At 46.7% G+C, this 21,366-nt stretch overlaps 1 protein-coding gene across 3 annotated transcripts in view; it reads left to right on the top strand.

Moving 5' to 3' along the window:
• Positions 1–21,366, top strand: part of LAMB3 (laminin subunit beta 3) — a 148,734-nt gene that overhangs the window by 103,492 nt on the left and 23,876 nt on the right. For all 3 annotated transcript variants that reach the window (XM_029069489.1, XM_039912512.1, XM_029069490.2), the window contains 2 exons: positions 19,182–19,296; positions 20,259–20,332. In XM_029069489.1, coding sequence (XP_028925322.1) covers positions 19,182–19,296; positions 20,259–20,332 — 189 coding nt within the window. The remainder of the gene's footprint in view (positions 1–19,181; positions 19,297–20,258; positions 20,333–21,366) is intronic.

Genomic DNA, 21,366 nt, shown 5'->3' with positions numbered 1-21,366 from the left:
CCCTGCCCTCAAAACCTTACTGAAGGCACATCCCCTCCAAGAGGCCTTCTCAAGCCCCACTTTTGCTCATCTCCTACTCCCTTCCGTGTCATCCCGACTTGCTCCCTTTGCTCTTCCTCCTCTCCCTGTCCCATAGCACGTATGTATATATCTGTAATTTGATTTATTTATATTGATGTCTGTCTCCCCCCATCTAGACTGTGAGCTCGTTGTGGGCAGGGATTGACACTATTTATTGCTATATTGCACTTTCCAAAGTGCCTAGTACAATGTTCTGCACAAAGATCACAGACAGGATCTTTCTTGTTCCCTCCAGTTACCTGGGACATCCCTGAAGTTTTCTTCCATCTCTTCCTTTCTCCTAATGACCCCTTTCTCCCCCTTCCTTTTTTCCTAATCTCCCCCACTATTCCTTTCCTCTTCCCGCCTACCCAATCCCTCATTCCCTACTCACTTTTTCCTGCTAGCGCAACTCTGAGCTGACCTTTCCTGGCCTGAGCTTATGGACAGATGGACAGAAAGTCTGCTCTGGCTTTCAAATACACACATGTATGTATTAATATAGACATATATGTTTAGGACATATTTCTAATAATAACTGTCAGCATTTCGTAATTTAGTACTTTCTTTCCCCCATGATCCCAGCTGTACTGTTTTCAAACTCTTCCCTGGAGGATTTTGCATCTGTGTTCTGTCTCTGGGTCTCGGGTCCATGTCACAATCTGGCCTCAGGGCCGGGGCCTCTGGGGCCTCCCTACCCGCCTACTCCACCAGCTGCTCTGACCGTCCGGGCTTGCTCCCCGACTGCTCCTGGCCCAATCATTCCATCGCCAGGATCTCAGAGACCAGTGGGTCCTCTGCTTCTGGCTCAACTCCAGCCATGGTTCATTGTCTTTCTGGGTCCCTTGGGCTGCTGGGATCACTGGCCTGCTGCCACCATCTCCAAAGCCAAGCAGTCAATCACTTAAACGATCTAAGGAATTTATTGAGTGCTCACTGTGTGCAGAACACCATGCTAAGCAATTGGGAGAGTAAAAGAGAGTTTATAGATCTGTTTCCTGTCCATAAGGAGTTTACAGTCCCATCAGGAAGACAGACATTAAATAAATTACGGATATGGACATAAGAGGTGTGGGGCAGAGGGAGGAATGGAATATCAAGGGCTTTAAGGGTACAGATCCAAGTGCTTAGGTAACGCAGAAGGGAGAGGAAGTAGGGGAAATGAGGGCTTAAACGGGAAGACCTCTTGGAGGAGATGTGATTTTAATAAGACTTGAAGGTGATGGTCTGCTGTATATGAAGGGCGAGGTGGGCAGTTTCAATCCAGAGGGAGAATGTGAGTAACTGGTCAGTGGCGAAATAGACGAGATTGAGACACAGTGAATAAATTGGTGTTAGAAGAGTGAAGTGTAAGGATTGGGTAAAAGTAGGTGATCAGCAAGGTAAGATAGGACGGGGTGAGCTGATCGAGTGCTTTAAAGCAGATGGTAAGGAGTTTCTGTTTGCTGTGGAGGTGGATGGGTAATCACTGGAGGTTCTTGAGTGGGGAGACATGCACTGAACTGTTTTTAGAAAAATGATCTAAACATTGATATAGCAAAGTATGGACTGAAATGGAAAGAGACAGGAGGCAGAGAAGTCAGCGTGAGGGCTGAGGCGGTAGTCACAGCAGGACTTAGTGAGTACTTATTCTAGGCTAAACATTCAGGAGAGTGCTAGTAGAATAAATAGACACAATCCTTCATCCAAGAAGCTTATAGTCTAGTGGGAGAGACGGATACTAATATAAATGGAAGATAGAGGAAACGACAGAGTAAAGGATAAGTATTTTACGTGTTGGGTTAGAGGAGTGAAGTATGTAAGCGGGGTTATAGAAGGAGAGAGACCCATTAGAGAAGCAGCGTGGCTCAGTGGAAAGAGCCCGGGCTTGGGAGTCAGAGGTCATGGGTTCGAATCCCAGCTCTGCCACTTGTCAGCTGTGTGACTGTGGGCAGGTCACTTCACTTCTCTGGGCCTCAGTTCCCTCATCTGTGTAATGGGGATTAAAAAATGTGAGCCTCACGTGGGTCAACCTGATTACCCTCTATCTATCCCAGCGCTTAGAACAGTGCTCTGCACATAGTAGGCGCTTACCAAATACCAACATTATTATATAGGCCCAGTTGAGTCTAGTGCTTCTGTTGTATTTTTCTAAGTGCTTAGTACAGTAGCCTCCATCTGTGAGTGCTCAGAAATTCATCTGCTGCTCCTACTAGGACTCCAGATGGGCGTTCCCAGGAAGTTGGGAAAACCTTTGCTATGAACTGGATTTGGGTGTTTTGGAATACTGTACTTCGTGTTGCTCTGAGATCCTCTGCTGACCACTGGGGAATCGAACAATAACTAAAGCATATAGATTAAATTTCCAGGAGCTTCTGCCTAGGGCAGAACCTATTCTGGAGTGATGGAAACCCGGTGGGATTAACCAGGAACAAGTGCCCTTGAGGAGGCAGGAATGTGTCCCTGGGCAATAAGATAATAATGATAATAATAACAATAATAATAGTATTTGCTAAGGGTCTGGTGTCGTGGATAGTGCCTAGGCCTGGGAGCCAGAAGGTCATGGGTTCTAATCCTGCCACTGCCACTTGTCTGCTGTGTGACCTGGGGCAAGTCACTTCACTTCTCTGTGCCTCACTTCTCTCATCTGTGAAATGGGGATTGAGACTGTGAGCTCTATGGGAGACAGGGACTGTGTCCAACCTGATTTGCTTGTGTCCACCCCAGAGCTTAGTACAGTACCTGGCCCATAGTAAGCTAACAATAAATACCACAATTATTATTATTAGTAGTAGTAGTATTAATAATGATAACATTTAAGTGCTTACTATGTGCAAAGCACTAGTATTAGGTGCCAACCACTGTACGAAGCACCGGGGTTGATATGGTACAATCCTGGTCCCACTTGGGGCTCCCGGTCTCAGAGGAAAGGAGAAGAGGTATTTAATCTTCATTTTATAGAGGAGGAAACCAAGGCATAGAGAAGTGATAGAGCAGGAAAGTGGAGGAATGGGGATTAGAAGCCAGGTCCTCTGACTCCCAGTGGTTTCCACTAAGCCACACTGCCCTTTTTTATTGGAAGGCAGTTCCGTCTAAAGCAGGGTGATTCTTCCACCCTGTTGTTCTAACCCCACTCCCATCACCCCTGGCGGGAATGCAGACTGAAAGCTGAGGAGATGATATGGCTCCGGGTTCTGGGAAATCAACTGGGGAAGGCTTGTTGGAGGAAGTGCTGTTGACGATGTTGGTGAAAGAGCACGGGCCTGGAAATCAGAGGACCTGGGTTCTAAATCTGCCTCTGCTACCTACCTGCGGTGTGACCTGGGGCAAGTCACGTAACTTCTTTGTGCCTCATTTTCCTCAACTGAAAAATGGGGATTCAATACCTGTGCTCCCTCCTATTTAGAATGTGAGCCCTGTGAGGGACCTGAACATCTTGTATCTACCCCAGCACTTAGTACAGTGCTTGGCACATATTAATAATAGTAATAATAATAATGTTGGTATTCGTTAAGCGCTTACTATGTGCAGAGCACTATTCTAAGCGCTGGGGTAGACACAGGGTAATCTGGTTGTCCCACGTGAGGCTCACAGTCTTAATCCCCATTTTACAGATGAGGTAACTGAGGCAGAGAGAAGTTAAGTGACTTGCCCACAGTCACACAGCTGACAAGTGGCAGAGCTGGGATTTGAACCCATGAGCTCTGACTCCCAAGCCCGGGTTCTTTCCACTGAGGCACGGTGCTGAACAAATACCACAATTATTATCACTGTTCCCTCAAGACTATTATCGTTCCCAATTGACTGTAACCTTCTTCGGCAGGCTACCAACTCTATTATATTGTAGTCTCCCAAGTTTCTACAGCTGTGTACGTGTGCAGTAAATGTTCAATAAATGCCACTGATTGAAGGAGGATTGATTAATGTGGGGAGGGAGTCCCAAGTCCGGGGGACGGCGGGGAACGGCATGAATGAGGGGCGGAAGCAGGAGAGACCAGAGTGGGGTTTAGCCCACAGATGTGGAAACCCCCATGCCCCTCTTAGGACACGGGACAATATTTTGAACACAGATGTGAGCAAAGGATATTTCTGAAAAGAGAAAGTCACCTGCCCTGATCAACCAATTGTATATATTGAGCACTTACTGTGTGCAGAGCACTGTACTAAGCACTGAGAGAGTATAACACAATGAGCTGTGGGCGGGGGGGAGGCTTTCACTTGTTGAATTTATTGTCCATAATTACCCATCTGCAGTAATGACAGCCTGAGGGAATGCATTCCCTAGGTTAATTATATTTTGGGTAAACCAAAGATGGCCCTTTTATCTCCTGGAACACCCTGACTACATTTTGGGGGGGTGGAAGAGAGTATTTGAGTACCCCCACCCCCTACTTTTAATTTGTTTTATTTCATAATAATAATAATGATAGTAATAATAATGCTAGTATTTGTTAAGCGCTTACTATGTGATAATAATAATAATAATGTTGGTATTTGTTAAGCGCTTACTGTGTGCAGAGCACTGTTCTAAGCGCTGGGGTAGACAGAGGGGAATCAGGTTGCCCCACGTGGGGCTCATAGTTTTCATCCCCATTTTACAGATGAGGTAACTGAGGCACAGAGAAGTGAAGTGACTTGCCCACAGTCACACAGCTGACAAGTGGCAGAGCTGGGATTCGAACTCATGACCTCTGACTCCAAAGCTTATGCTCTTTCCACTGAGCCACACTGCTTCTCTGTGCCAAGCACTGTTCTAGGTGCTGGGGTAGAAACAAGGTAATTATCATAATAATAATAGTAATAATAATAATGCTAGTATTTGTTAAGCGCTTACTATGTGACAAGCACTTTTCTAAACTCTGGGGTAGATACAAGGTATTAGGTTGTCCCACCTGGGGGTCACAGTTTTAATCCCCATTTTACAGATGAGGTAACTGAGGCACAGAGAAGTTAAGTGACTTTCCCAAAGTGCTAACTGGAGTATTTGTGAAGTGCTTGCTATGTGCCAAGCTCTGTATTAAGCACTGGGATAGATACAAGATTATAGGGTGCCACATGAGGCTCACTATCGAAGTAGGAGGGAGAAGGAATTAATCCCCATTTTACAGTTGAGGAAACTGAGGCACAGAGAAGTGACTTGTCCAACCCAGAGCTTAGAACAGTGCTTGACACTTCGTAAGCGCTTAACAGATAGCTCATTTTTATACTGCAATCAATTCCCAGAGCTGGGATTAGAACCTAGGTCCTGTGACGCCCAAGCCCATGCTCTTTCCCCTAGGCCATGTTTTTTTGTTTGTTTTATGGTATTTGTTAACCACTTACTATTTGTCAAACGCTGTTCTAAGGCTGGGGTAAATACCCATTTATCAGGTTGGACAGGTCCCTGTCCCACATGAGGCTCATAGTCTAAATAGGAGGGAGTAGGATTTAATCCCCGTTTTACAGTTGAAAAAACGGAGGCACAGAGAAGTTAAATGACTTGCCCAAGGTCACACAGCAAGCGATTGCCAGAGCCAGGATTAGATCCTGGTTCCTCTGATACCGAGGCCCGTGCTCTTTCCACTAGACCGTACTGCTTCTCTAATTGGCTTCCTTTGGCTTTTCTCCGGCACTTTTTTCGCTAGGCAATGAACCATTTTCTGCCCTCGAGCTCTTCTGGTACCAGGCCCAGTTTGGAGTGTGCTCTCCTAACGTGTCTGCCCCAGGTTTTGATGAAGTGGTGCTTGCCCTCTGCCAGAAAGCTAAGAGGGAGGGAGCAGGACAGATTTTCATCAGGAATAGAACCCCAACCAAGGCCTGGGAATCTGGAGATATGAAACCCTGAGACGTGTCACCGAGTCTTTGAAACATTCCTCCCTCCCTCCTCCCCAGAGCAGAGTGGGACATGTGAAACCCTGAAACTGGATTGTGAGAAAGGTGAGAGAGCTTTGCTTTTATGAGCCCTTGGCTGCCCGGAACGTCCTTGACAGTATCCAGGCTGCACTCGTCAGGGCTTTAAATAAAAATCTCTCCTGGTCGATCCCCGTAGTAGGGGGCCGTCTGGTCTGGAGCAGCAGCGGCAGGGAACCGTGTGAGGAACCCTGTTCAGATATTTCATATCATTAAAAGAAGGGATGCAGTTGAAAGCGCAATGTGATAATGCTTTTATCTGATCCCCACGACCTTGGTAAAACGGCTGTGGGTTTTGGCAGGAAACTGGTGTCTGACCCAAATTAGGCCCATTCTATTCTTTATCCTCCTCTGCTTTGTTAAAAGGTGTTTAAGAGCTCCTGCCCGGTGCTGAGACCCAGACCCAGACCTGCCATCTAGATGCCATATCCTGCCAGCTGTCCGACTCTGCCCTGAAAGTATCATAATCATAATAATAATGGTATTTGTTAAGCACTTACGATGTGCCAGGCACTATACTAAGTACCAGGGTGGATACCATGTTTATTGATCTCCTGAAGACTTGTCAGGACAAGAAACTTCTCCAAAATCTCTGGGCATCTTAGAGTCTACTTCTACCCAATCTGACTCATCGTGGGCAGGGAATGGATCTACCAACTGTACTGTATTTTACTATACTCTCTCAAGCGTGGCTTAAAGGAAAGAGTACGGGCGTGGGAGTCGGAGGTCGGGAGTTCTAATCCCAGCTCCGCCACTTGTCGGCTGTGTGACTTTGGGCAAGTCACTTAATTTCTCTCTGCCTCAGTTACCTCAACTGTAAAATGGGGATTAAGACTGTGAGCCCCATGTGGACAACCTGATTACCTAGTATCTACCCCAGAGTTTAGAACAGTGCTTGGCCCATAGAAAGCTCTTAAAAATACCATTATTATTATTATTATTATTACAGTTCTCTGCACACAGTAAGCACTCAATTGATACCTTGCATTGTCTGAGGTGGGCCCATGCCACTTAGACTATTTTATTTCTTCGAACTGATGTCTGTCTCTTCCGACTTCCCTAGGTTGTGAGCTGGTTGTGGGCAGGGATTGTCACTGCTTATCGTTGTACTGAACATTCCCAAGAGCTTAGTACAGTGCTGTGTACAGGGCAGGCACTTAATAAATATGACTGAATGAATAAATGAATGCTGCCTTGTGACAGAAGAAGAAAAGGGTATTAAGCGGGAGGGATGTGAACAGTCAGAAAGGTTTCAGCTCAGGGAACTCATGCTGGAGATGAACTAAACACCCCCAAGGATTGAAATGAACCATTTAATAAAGGATTTTTTCCCTAAAATGTTTCCTTTGAAAACTTTCCAGAGTCATTTGGCTGGGTGAGTCTTTATGTTAGGTAGCATGGAAGATGAGGCCCCTTGGAATAATACTAATAATTAATAATGACTGGGCCTAAACTGAGTCTACTAACTCCACTGTACTCTCCCAAGCATTTAGCAGAGTGCTCTGCATAGAGTAAGCGCTTAGTGAATACCATCCATTGATTTCGTGGCTCAGTGGAAAGAGCACGGGCTTTGGAGTCAGAGGCCATGGGTTCGAATCCCGGCTCGGCCACTTGCCAGCTGTGTGACTGTGGACAAGTCACTTCACTTCTCGGTGCCTCAGTGACCTCATCTGTAAAATGGGGATGAAGACTGTGAGCCCCACGTGGGACAACCTGATTCCCCTGTGTCTACCCCAGTGCTTAGAACAGTGCTCTGCACATAGTAAGCGCTTAACAAATACCAACATTATTGTTATTATTATTTCAAGTCCCAGGATCAAGAGGGGCAAACTAATAATAATAATGATAATGATATTTGTTAAGGCTAACTATGTGCCAGTCATTGTTCTAAGTGTTGGGGTAGATATAAGATAATAGAGTTGGACACACTCCCTGGCCCATATAGAGCTCACAGTCTTAATCCCCATTTTATAAATGCGGGGAACTGAGGCCCAGAGGAATGACTTGCCCAAGATTACACAGCAGACAAGTGGTGGAGCTGGGATTAGAACCCATCACCTTCGGAGTCCCAGCTCTATCCAACCGGCCACACTGCTTCTCTGACTAGCTTGTTGGATTCTCGGTCTCCACCCCTTAGGCTTTCCTTGGCTATGTGGGGAGCCTGAGGGACTCAGAAGAATGCAGGAGCAGTTCCAAGCTCCTCTCTTTTCTCCACTTCAACCTCTTCCATGCTTTCCAGGTCATTTCCCTTCATTATTCTGCCTCTCAGTGCTCCCTGGATCCTGGAACCGCTCCCTCTCTTCAGTAACCGTATCATTTTGACATCAGCACAGCTTGATCAATTTCTAGAAGATTCCCTGGGAGAGGCAGGGAGCCAGGCAGGGAAGCAGGGAGAGAGTTTGATTTGGAAAGCTGGAAAGTGCCAGGTTCCAAATAGGTTCGGGGCCCCTCGTCGGAGAAGCAGAAACGTGTCAGTGATGGAATCATGGCAACTTGGCCGGAGGGGACTGTCAGCTCAGGCTGATCTCCAGGATCACATCCATTTTTGGAGAAGGAGAGAAGGACAGATGGGGGGAGAGAGAGAAAGAGAGAGAGAGAGAGAGAATGAGAATGAATCATCCTCTTCCTATGGATTTTGAATTATATCACTGGACCCCTTATTCACCCCACCCTTAGCCCCGCAGCACTTATGTACATATCTGTAATTTGTTTATTTGCATCAAGCACTTAGTAAAGTGCTTTGCACACAGTAAGTGCTCAATAAATACAAATGAATGAATGAATAAAGTCAGTTTCCCCTTCTAGACTACAAGCTCCTTGTGGACAGGGCATGTGCTTAGCAACTCTATTATATGGTGCTCTCCCAAGAAATCAGTACAGTCTCGGCACACAGTCAGCTCTCAGTAAATACCACTGATTGATTAATAGTATTTATTAAGCACTTACCGAGTGCCAAGCATTTTGTTAAACGCCCGGCTAGATAAAAGATAATCAGACCGGACACAATCCCCATCCCCAAGGAGGTCACAATCCAAGAGGGAAGGGAGAACAAATATTTCATCCCCATTTTACAGATGAGAAAATGTAGGCACAGAGTGGTTAAGTGATTTATTTGCTCAAGGTCACACAGCAGGCCAGTGGCAGAGCAGGAGTTAATAATAATAATGATCTCTATGGCATTTGCTAAGCGCTTATAATGTGCCAAGCACTGTACTAAGCACCTGGGTAGAGACGAGATGATCAAATTGGACACAGTCCCTGTCCCAAATGGGGCTTACAGCAGGTCAGGCGCTCTTTCATATAAATATGACTTATATTAAATTGGCTATTTTATTGACTTGAGAGGAAGAGAAATGGGTGGATTTAGACGAAAAGAGAGAAAGACACAGGCAAGAAGAAAAGAGAATTGGCAGGTTCAGTTCACCTGGTTCTATGTCCCTAATGACTTCTATTTCAGGACCTTAAACTCCTTTTGAGCTGACAGCCAGAGCTACTTAGAATACTTGTCTGCTGCCTGTTAGCTTAGAGCTCTCCAGGGACAGTCACCCCACTTCAGCTTCGAAGCTATGACGAGCATGGTGGTGGGGGTAGGGGCAGCTTAGAATCTGAAGCCCTTTGGTGGGGGTGGCAAAAGTAGGGTGGGGGAGAGGGCAGAGGCAGCTGGGCCCAGCGTGGCCTACAGAAAAGAGCATGGGCCTGCCAGTCAAAGGCCCTGGGTTCCAATTCCAGCACTGCTATGTACTTGCTGTGTGACCTTGAGCAAGTCACTTCTCTGCACCTCAGTTCCCTCATCTGCAAAATGGGGATTCATTCATTCATTCAATAGTATTTATTGAGCGCTTACTATGTGCAGAGCACTGTACTAAGCGCTTGGAATGTACAAATCGGCAACAGATAGAGACAGTCCCTGCCCCTTGACGGGCTTACGGTCTAATCGGGGGAGAATTCAATACCTGTTCTCCCTCCTACTTGGACTGTGAGACCCAGGCGAGACCTGATTATCTTATATCTACCCCAGAGTTTATTACTGTGCTTGGCATATAGTAAGTGCTTAACAACTAATGCAATTATTATTAATTGTTATTAAATGGGACAGGGGCTGGCAAGCCCACCCTTCCTGCAAAAAGTGAAAAGCTCATGTTGTTTTCACCAGTATTACCGTGCCCCCGTTGCCCTTTTATGACATCTGAGTCCTGGCTTAATTAATTAATTGTGCCAAGTGTTGGCATAGATAGAAGTTAATCAAAGCAGACACAAGGCTCACAGTGAAAGTTGGAAGGAAGATAGGTATTTCATTTCCCTTTTACAATTGAGGTTCTAATCCTGACTGCCGCTTGCCTGCTGTGTGATCCTGGGCAAGTCACTTCACTTCTCTGGGTCTCAGTTTCCTAATCTGTAAAGCAGGGATGCCTGGTCTCTGATCTACTTAGATTTGGAGCCCAATCAATCAATAAATCAATCAATGCTACTTATTGAGCATTTACTTTGTGCAAAGCGCTGGGGAGAGTACAATGCAACAGAAGTGGTAGATATGTTCCCTTACCACAAGGAGCTCACGAGTCTAGAGGCCTGATGAGGGACAGGAACTGTGTCCAACTTGATAATCTTCTATCTACCGCAGCACTTAGGATAGTGCTTGGCACAGAGTAAGTGCTAAACAAATATTATTATTATTATTGTTATTAGTAGTAGTATTGCTATTGTTATGAAATGGAGACATAGAGAACTTAAATGACTTGCCCAAGGTTACACAATAGCCAAGTGATGGAGTTGGGATTAGAATCCAGGTCCTCTCATTCCTAGACCTTTGCTCATTCTGCTAATAATAATAATAATAATATTTGTTAAGCACTTACTATGTGCCAAGCACTGTATTAAATGTCGGGTGGATACTAGTAATTTGACACTTATGGGGCTTCTCATGGGGCTCACGGTCTCAATCCTCATTTCACGGATGAGATAACTGAGGTACACAGAAGTAATAGACTTGCCCAAGGTCACACAGCAGACAAGTGGCAGAGGTGGGATTATTCATTCAATAATAGCTATTGAGCGCTTACTATGTGCAGAGCATTGTACTAAGCACTTGCAAAGTACAATTTGGCAACAGATAGAGACAATCCCTGCCCAATAACAGGGTCACAGTCTAAACGATTAGAACCCATGACCTCCTGACTCCCAGGCCCGTGCTCGATCCACTATACCACGCTGCTTCCCTGTTAGCTGGGCCATGTTCCTTCTCAGTTCGCTAGCCTCTTCCTGCAGTGAGGCCCAAGTGGCTTCTCCTTTATTATGGTCAAATCTCAAATAACTCGTGCAAAGGGCAGAGGGCGGAGACCTATACCTCCAAGAAGAGAAGGTATTTTGGGCAGTGAGGAGTAGTAGTCCCTGCATCTCCTTAGCCAAGGTGGAGAAGTGGCTTTGGACTGGGGAGGAGGCCTGGAGAGGGCCATTTTTACTGGTTCCCACAGCCTCCTCAGTGGGAGAAAATGCCGGGAGAAGCGGGTCACGGCCGAAAGCTGAGAAATCTGCTGTGTGGAATGTCCACTTCTCTTAACTGATAGCTGCAAAGGTAGGGACTTTAACCTGCCTCGTCCTCCGCTTTCCTATTTTCCAGCCCCTCCTCACCCCTCCGTTCCCTGAAGGAGATGGGGAAACCTCTGGGGAGGGAGGGGCGATGTTTCACCAAGAGCCTAAAATGGAAGGCTGCTTGGAGAAAGACCCCTTAGCACGGATCTCTTAACATTCAGGAATGCCAGAATGCCAGGCATCTCGTGTGTTCCCCCACCCCCACCCCCACCCCCACCCCCAGCAGCTCCAGAAATGGCAGCTTCCTCGTCAGAGGGAGGCTCTCTCTTGCCAGTTATCGGCTCAGCCCCTTGGCTGCAGTCTCCGGGTGCACTCTGAGGCAGGGGCAAAGCAAGGACATGGGGCCCTAACCCTGACAGTTGAAACCAAAGGGATTTTTTACTTCTAAATTATCCAGATGATTGCCTCTGTTTTCTCAGACTGGGTCTGAGCAATTTGTGTGTATCGACCCTAGGGCTCCGCAGAGTGCTCGGCGCATAGTATTATTATTATCAAGTGCCGTTGAGTCGTTTCGGATTCATAGAGACTCTACGGATATATTTTCTCCAGAATGTCCTATCTTCTGCCATTATCCATAACCTTGCTAATGGTTCTTCGGTTATTGCTGTTATGGTTTCTATCCATCTAGCTGCTCATTTGCCTCTTCCGTGTTTTCCCTGGACTTTTCCTAGCATTAGTGTCTTATCCAGAGAAATGAGTCCTCCTGATGATGTGTCCAAAATATGCTAATGTAAGTCATTAGGCCTTCCAAAGACCACTTGGGCTCAATTTGCTCCAAAACCCATTTGTTTTCTGGCAGTGCATGGTATTTGTAAAAGCCTTCTCCAACACCACATTTCAAAAGAATCAATCCCCTTTCTATCTTGATTTTTCACTGTGCAGCCTTCAGATCCATACATCAGCACACAGTAGGTACTTAATAAATAACACAGTCAACCTGTCAGTAGAGACCAGGTTGAGTTGTGCTACCACAATTTAATAATAATAATAATTGCGGCATTTGTTAGGCACTTACCATGTGCCAAGCGCTGGGGCAGAAACGAAACAATCAGATTGAGCCTGATTGATCAGGCTCATAGTTTAAGTAGGACAGAGACCAGGGATTGAATCCCTGTTTTACGGATTAGAAAATTAAAACCCAGGGAAGGTGAAGCATTTTACCCAAATTCACACAACAGGCAAGTGACAGAGGCAGGATTAGAACTTCATCTGTAAAATGGAGATGAAATATCTGTCTTCCTTCTAACTTTCACTGTGAATCTCATGTTCACTCTATCTGTGTTCCACAAGGGGCTCACAGTCAAAGGGGGAAGGAGAACAGGTATGTAATCCCTATTTTATGGACGAGGAACTGAGGCACAGAGAAGTCAAGTGGCTTCCCCAAGTCACACAGGAGGCAACCTGAGAAGCAGAATGGCCTAGTGAATAAAGCACAAGCCTGGGAACCAGAGGACCTGGGCTCTAATCTGGGCTCCGCCACTTGCTGGTTGTGTGACTTTGGGCAAGTTACTTAATTTCTCTGTGCCTCAGTTTCCTTAACTGAAAGAAAATGGGGATTCAATACATTCTCCTTCCTACTTGACTGTGGGACAGGGACCATATCTTGCCTGATTAACTTGTATCTACCCCAACACTTAGAACAGTGCTTGACACATAGTAAACACTTAACAAATACCATTTTAAAAAATTAAACAGATTAGAAGATTAGAACCCAGGACCCCTGACTCCCTGGCCCATGCTCGTTCTACTGGACCACGTTGGAGCTGATGTGTGTGTCTTTCCAAAGGCCCCAAGATGAGAGAGGAGATTACAGGTACATGAGCTAAGTGGGAAGCCTGGAGATCTGGCTTCTCTTCCCACACCGGTCCCTGATTTTGTGGCACTATCCCTTTCTATGCCTCAATTTCCCCAAAGGCAGGAAGCATCCTGGGATGATGAGAGGGCTTGAAGCTCTTGCAAAGAAGGAATGTGAGAAGGAGTGGGGGGCAGGGGAATGGCCAAACTGTCCTCTGTCTTACTGTATTAGTCCAACTCCTCTTGCTGTCCTTCTTGGCAATAAAACCTCTGGGTATAGAGTAAAAATGGCACTTGTCACAGCTGGTGCCAGCTGTGATACCACTTCCAGGGATTTGGTGGATTGGGAAGGAAAGTGGAAAAGTAGGAGAGAGGTTGGAGAGACTTCTGGGTCTGTCTCCCTGCTTAAACTGTAAGCTCCTTGAGGGCAGGGGGGCAGGGATCATATCTGCCAAACTCTGCGTATTGTATTCTCCCAACTGCTTATTACAGTCTTTTGCACACGGAAAGCACTCAAAAATGCTCTTGATTGATTGAATCGTGTGTTGTAACTCTTTGCGCTCTCCTAAACTCTTAGCTTTCTGGTCTGCCCGAAGGAGGCGTTCAAAAGAGCTATGGATTGATTGATATTTATTGAGTCCCTCTTGTGTGCAGAGCACTGTATTAAGCTTGGGAGAATACAATAGAGTTAGTAGACTTGATCAATCAATCGTATTTTACTGAACATTTATTTAGGTGTAGTGGATAGAGAACAGGCCTGGGAGTCAAAAGGTCATGGATTTTAATCCTGACTCTGCCACTTTTCTGCTCTGTGACCTTGGGCAAGGCACTTCACTTCTCTGGGCCTCAGTTACTTCATCTGGAATATGGGAATTGAGACTGTGAGCCCCAAGAGGGACTGAGACTGTGAGCCCCAAGAGGGACAGGGACTGTGTCCAACTGCTTAGTATACTGCCTGGCACATAGCAAGTGCTTAACAAATACTATAATTATTATTATTAGGGCAGAGAATTGTACTAAGAGTGTTTGGGAGAACATAATAGATTTAGTAGACATGATCACTACCCTCAAGGAATTTGCAGTCTATCAGAGGAGAGAGACACTGAAATAATTTAGAGAGGCAGAAGGAGATGAGCATAAATATATGATTCAGTGCTTAAATAGTTGTTTATGGAGGTGGATCTGAACAAAAGTGGTATGGTTGGTTGTGAATACACAAATGTATAAAGAGTGTGGGAGTGATAGATGGAGGGCTGTAACCTGGGGTGGGATTCGGAGTTCAAAGAGGCTTTGAGCATTTTAGAATGCCCCTCTTGGGGGTGGGGAGAGGGGTTATCCAGGTGGGCTCTGAAAATACTTCCTCTAGACACCCTGCTGTGTTCTTTCACCTGTTCCTGCAGGAGAGAGGGGAGAAGGGAAAAGGGAGCATCCCTGAAGTCCATTCCTACGTACTCCCTCTCTCCACTTAGGTCCCTCCGGGGGAGTAGTGACTGGCATTTTTAGGATGCCCCATTCACCTTACTGATTCTGGGGCCTAAACGCTGCTTGCTTTTGGTTTGTCCAGCAGGGAGTGAGGGGGTTGGAAGACTTCTCACCCAGTAACCTCTCACCCATTTCTCCGGCCGCCGGGCTGCTGGTCTGAAGGGACCCTGGAGAAAACTGAAGACTTGTGGGGGTCGGGAGTGGCAGTTGCGGGAGAGACGCTTTGGTCGTAGTCCGGGGAAAGGCCTGGGCGGCCTCAAGGCCTGCTGGGATCTGGGCTGACTGTATAGCTTCCTTTTTATATCCCGGGGTATAAATGGATCTTGGGCCGCGTTCCTTGGATCCCAGGGCACCGGCCTTTTTTTGACTTCTCTCGGGTCTTGCTCTACTCCCTGGCCCAGGGCCAGCAGGAGCGGGTAAGAGTCCTTGGAACATGGGGGGATCAAGACAAGGAACAGGGAATGTATTTGCCAACTCTGTTGTATGGGACTATCCCAAGTGCTCAATACAGTGCTCTGCACGTAGTAAGCGCTCAATAAATACCATTGATGATGATGACGATAGGTGTGGGCGGAGGGAGGACCCGGCTTATTGCAAGAGTGTGAGGGACCCTCTTACCCTACAGGGGAAGCAGAGGGGACTGGTGCCAGTCTGTCTTTTTTAATGGTATTTCTTAGCACTTATTATGTGCCAGGCACTGTACTAAATGCTGGGGTAGATACAAGCTAATCAGGCGGGACACAGTCCATGTCCACACTCTGAAATCTCATTTTACAGACGAGGTAACTGAGACGAAGAGAAGTGACTTACCCAAGTCACACAGCAGACAAGCAGTGGAGCCAGGATTAGAACCCAGGTCTTTCTGACTCCTAGGTCTGTGCTCTATGCACCAGACCATGCTGCTTCTCTGTTGAGCTTCTGAAAGCCTCAAGGATTCACGGAAATCCCGAGGGTCCTCGGGGAGGCAAGCGTAAAAGGCAGGAATCAAGGCAGGGCCAGAGATGGAGAGGTTTATGTCCCTAGGGTGTCTGGGACATGTAGTTTTACAATCCTTTCTGGGCAGTGGGCATCTCTAGGAAGCCTATCCCACAAGTACTAGAAGCGGAGGAATTGGCAGCAGTGACACAGCCGGATTTTCCAATAAGCTCAGGCCCCATCTCTGCACCTCTTCCGTGAGTTTTGCTACCACAGCACAGATGCTACCAGTTTGGGTTTGAGACACATGGAGATACAGGAGTCTCTTTGGCCACCACAGGTCTCCCTGGAAAGTGGCAAGGACTGGGATCTGGCAGAGAAGCAGCATGGCCTAGTGGAAAGAACCCGGGATCAAAGTCAGGAGAACTAAGTCGAGTCCCAGCATTACATTTATCTGCTCTGTGACCGTGGCCAGTTCCTTAACTTCTCTCTGCCTCAGTTTCTTCATTTGTAAAGTGGGGATGAGATCCCTCACTCTAGACTGTGAGCCCATTGTGGGCGGGGGTTGTCTCTCTTTATTTGCTGTATCGGACTTTCCAAGTGCTTAGTACAGTGGTCTGCACCCAGTAAGCGCTCAATAAATACAATTGAATGAATGAATGAATATCTGTTCCCTTTTCCCTTTTGGGAACGCCGGACGGGACAGGAACTGGGTAGTTATTGTGTACCCATCCCAGCTCTTAACATAGTCTTTTGCACATAAGAAGCGCTTAGTATATACTGCCTTAATTGTTAGGGAAATGCACCACAGCAGCAGAGGAGAGAGTGCTTCTCTCAAGCGGTTTGTAAGAACCAGTTCTCATTTAGGAGAAACAGTATGCCTAGGGAAAGAACACAGTCCTGGGAGTCAGAGGGTCTGGGTTCTAATTCTGACTCTGCCAAATGCTTGCTGTGTGACCTCGGGCAAGTCCTTAACTTCTCTGTGCCTTAGTTCTCCTGTTTTCCCTCCCACTTAGCCTGTGAGCCCCTTGCAGGACAGGGACTGGATCCAGACCTATTCACGTATCTCCTCCAGCGCTTAGAACAGTGTTTGACACATAGTAAGTGCTTAACAGATACCATAAAAAACAACAACAAGAAAAAGACTGCCTTAGCAACAGCTTTGAGAAACCTTGGAAGAGAAGAGACTGTTGGTAAAAGGCAACGTGGTAGAGTTCAAAGTTCAAAGGTTATAGAGCTGATGGCCCCCAATGCCTGATGCTCTTTGTGTCTGGGTCACAGCCATGAGGGTTGGGAATATGTATTTGATTCATTCAGTCGTATTTATTGAGCTCTTACTGTGTGCAGAGCACTGTACTAAGCACTTGGGAGAGTGCAATGTAACAATAAACAGACATATTCCCAGCCCAAAATGAGCTTACACTGTAGAGTTTTAATGACTGCATGTGAATTTGTGTCTGTGTATTTGGGCAGAAGTATGTGGAAATAATGTGTGTGAGTTTGCATTGGTTAGATAGGTGTCGGGGGGGGCAGAGGGGTATGAGTGGTTTAATTTTTTTAAAGGTATTTCTACATCTTTAGTAGTATTTATTGAGCGCTTACTATATGCAGAGCACTGTACTGAATGCTTTTAATGTACAATTCGGCAAGAGATATTTGTTAGTTGTTTTACAAAGTACCAGGCACTGTACTAAATGCTGGGGTAGATACAAGTTAATCAGGTTGGAAACAGTCCGTATCCCACTATGGGGTTCCTGGGTTCGAATCCCGGCTCCGCCGCTTGTCAGCTGTGTGACTTTGGGCAAGTCACTAAACTTCTCTGTGCCTTAGTTCCCTCATCTGCTAAATGGGGATTAAGACTGTGAGCCTCACGTGGGGACAACCTGATCACCTTGTATCCTCCCCAGCACTTAGAACAGTGCTTTGCACGTAGTAAGCGCTCAACAGATGCCATCATTATCGTTATAATGATTATTAATCCCCATTTTACAGATGAGGTAACTGAGGCACAGAGAAGTGAAATGACTTTCCCAAGGTCATTAAGCAGACACGTGGCAGAGCTGGGATTAGAATCCAGGTCCTGTGATTCCCAGGCCCATATTCTCTCCACTAGACAATACCGCTTTGGCTCGGATGCCGCTTCGGGCTTCACCTGGGACCGGGGTGCGGTGGGGTGGCGGTCGTGGGGAGACGCAGAGGCTCTGGAGCAAGTGAGGGGTTCTGGGGGTGTCCCAGAGAAATGCTCTAGGGGCACGGGAAATTTGTGCCCTTCTACAAATGGCGCTCACAATGCTGTCTCCTTTTACTGTATCTTTGTAATTATAATTATTATTATGGTACTTGTTAAGTGCTTACTATGTGCCAAGCCCTGTTCTAAGTGTTGGAATAGGTACAAATTAGTCAGGTTGGACACAGTCCCTGTCCCACATGGGGCTCACACTCTTAATCCCCATTTTACAGATGAGGTAACTGAGGCCCAGAGAAGTGAAGTCACATAGCAGACGTGTGGCAGAGCTGGGATTAGAACTCAGATCCTTCTGACTCCCAGACTTGTGTTCTGTATAGTATATATAGTATATAGTACATATAGTAGATGCTATACAAGCCATAGCTCCCTCTAGACTAAGCTCGTTGTGAGTAGGGAATGTGTCTGTTATTGTGTTGTACTCTCCCAAGTACATACTGTACATAATACAGTGCCCTGCACACAGTAAGTGCTCAATAAATATGATTGATATCAAGCAGGAGTATTTATTAAGAGCTCACTGGGTGCAGTGGATTGTACTAAGTGCTTGGGAGACTGTAATACAACCAAGCCGTAGACATGATCCCTGCTCACGACAAGCTTATACTCAAAAAGGATACTCTGTGCTCTCCCAAGTGCTGAGTACAGTGCTCTGCACACAGAAAGTGCTCAATTAATGCCACTGATCTGGGCCTCTCAGTTCTCCAGGCTCCGGTCCTCCTCCCTCGGCTCAACTCTGCTGGAAATGGCAGCTGGGTCCCTGTGGGGGTGAACTGAGGACCCAAAGAAAGGCAGCATGGTGCAGTGGATAGAGCACCGGCCTGGGAGTCAGAAGGACGTGGGTTCTAATCCCGGCTATGCCACTCATCTGCATGTGACCTTGGGCAACTCACCTTCTCTAGGCCTCAAGTTACCTCATCTGTAAAATGGGGATTAAGACTGCGAGCCCCACGTGGGACAACCTGATTACCTTGTATCTACCCCGGTGCTTAGAACAGTGCTTGGCACGTAGTATTATGATTATTACTTTACTTCTCTTTGCCTCCGTTACCTCATCTGTAAAATGGGGATTGTGATGTGAGCCCCTCGTGAGTCAGGGACTGTGTCCAATCTGATTTGCTTGTATCCATCCCAGCACTTAGTACAGGGCCTGTCATATAGTAAGTGCCTTGCAAATACCAACGTCATTATTGTGAACTCTGCCCTTCCCTCCCTGTTTTTCCGGCAGTGGAAGATAAGATGCTGCAAGTGTGATTCCCGCCTGCCTCACACCTTCGTCAGCCACCGTGTGGAGAACATAGCTGCCTCCAAGGGCCGTATGCGCTGGTGGCAGTCCAAGAATGGTAAGACGGGGACCCCCCCCCCGGGGGAGTTGGGGGCCACCTGGAACCGGGGGGGTTGCACAGAGCCAAGCTGCCCCTCCCCCGCATCGCTAACCCCTGCCACAAATGAGAAGCAGCCTGACCTACTGGCAAGAGCCGGGACCTGGGAGCCAGAGGACCTGGGTTCTAACTTTGGCTCCACTCCTTGTCTGCTGCGTGGCCTTGGGCAAGTCATTTCACTTCTCTGTGCCTCAGTTACCTCATCTGTAAAATGGGAATCAGGACTGGGAGCCCCACGTGGTCATCTTGTGAGCCCCACACCCTGGTCATCTTGTGTCTTCTCCAGAGCCCAGGACAGTGCCAGGAACATAGTCAGTGCTTAACAAATAACATTAAGAAGAGGGGGCGGGGGCAGAGAGAGGGAGAGACTGAGACCTGCTCCCTTCCCAGAGAGATTTAACCTTCCAGAGGCGCCAAACGGGCCACCAAGACCAGTTCTTAAAATTTTAAATCTTTTTATGCGAGGCACTTTACCACAAAACCTAATAAAAGTGTCCATGGGCCCTGGCTTCCCTCCATGTAGTCATTTTTTAAAGAGTGTTTGAAAATGAACTGTCAGACACCATACAAACTGCTTGAAAGTTGCTCCCTTCAGATGCCTTTTAAAGGGAAGGGGGAGCGATAGGGGGCAATGAAGGGGAAGCAAGAGACCATAACTGGAAGCCGGAGGTGGATTTTTTAATTAGTTAAGCTTTGGGGAACCATCATTCCCTCCAGACCATCAAGGTGGACTTCCTGGGAGAGGCAGGCTTTGGGGAGGGCCTGGGAAAAAAGGCATTTAGAAAGGGTCTTCTCCTCCTGGTGTCTGGGGAGTACTGGTGGAAGGGATTGGGGGTGGGGTCCCGGGGGAGGCAGGGTGAGGAGAGAAAATGTGTTTTATTGCCAAGGAAATGACATCATATCTTCTCCTGGTCACTGTCTAGATGTGAATCCCGTCTCTCTCCAGCTGGATCTGGACAAGAAGTTCCAACTGCAGGACATAAAGCTGGACTTGATGGTGAGCAGGTGAATGTGTGATTGTGGCAACATGAGGAGGAGCTGCTTCCCAGGGGGAGGCATGAGGGAGGACCGAGAATCGAGATTCAGAGACAAGAGCAGCCTTCGGGGCTAGAACCGCCGTGTGATAAACTGGGGGTGTCTCCTCACCCAGATCCTTTTTGATTTGTTTTTTATTTTAATGGTATTTGTTAAGTGATTACTATGTGTCAGGCACTGTACTAAGCACTGGTATAGATACCAGGTAATCAGGTTGGACCACAGTCCCTGTCTCACTTGGGGCTCACGGTCTAAATTGGAGGGAGGAGGATTTATTCCCCATTTTACAGATGAGGTAAATGAGGCACAGAGAAGTTAAGCGACTTGCCCAAGGTCACATGGCAGAGAAGTAGCAGAGTCAGGATTAGAACACAGGTCCTCTGACTTCCAGGACATGTTCTTTCCACTAGGCCATGCTGCTCCTCTACTGATTGTCTTATAGCGACCCTGGTACTTGACATATACTAAACATTTAAAAAGGTAGCACAATTATTATTATTATGATAACTGGGCTCTCAGTGAACATAGTCCCACACTTGCCAGTCAGATAAATGCTAAGACATAATAATGATAATAATAATCATGGTATTTGTTACGCGCTTACTATGTGCCAAGCACTGTTCTAAGCATTGGGGTAGATACAAGATAATCGGGTTGTTCCACTTGGGGCTCACAGTCTTAATCCACATTTTACAGATGAGGTAACTGAGGCACAGAGAAGTCAAGTGGCTTGCCCAAGGCCACACAGCAGACAAGTGGCAACATCTTTGCCCTCAAAGACATTGCAATCTAATAGGGAAGACCAGGGGATACCAAGGGACACATCTACACTTGTTAAGAGTGTAAAAAGAGGTAAACATAATAAACACAAATGAATCAATCAGTCAATAGCAAGACAGTAAACAGATGGATACATAAGAATGCTGAAGTAACTGAGGGGATGATGATAATAATAATAATAATAAATAATAATTGTGGTATTGGCTAAGTGCGTAT

The sequence above is a fragment of the Ornithorhynchus anatinus genome, chromosome 7, assembly GCF_004115215.2.
Source record: "Ornithorhynchus anatinus isolate Pmale09 chromosome 7, mOrnAna1.pri.v4, whole genome shotgun sequence".
In the NCBI taxonomy this organism is placed as follows: Eukaryota; Metazoa; Chordata; class Mammalia; order Monotremata; family Ornithorhynchidae; genus Ornithorhynchus; species Ornithorhynchus anatinus.
Note: the sequence above shows the minus strand (reverse complement) of the source record. Positions and strands in the feature narration are given on the sequence as shown.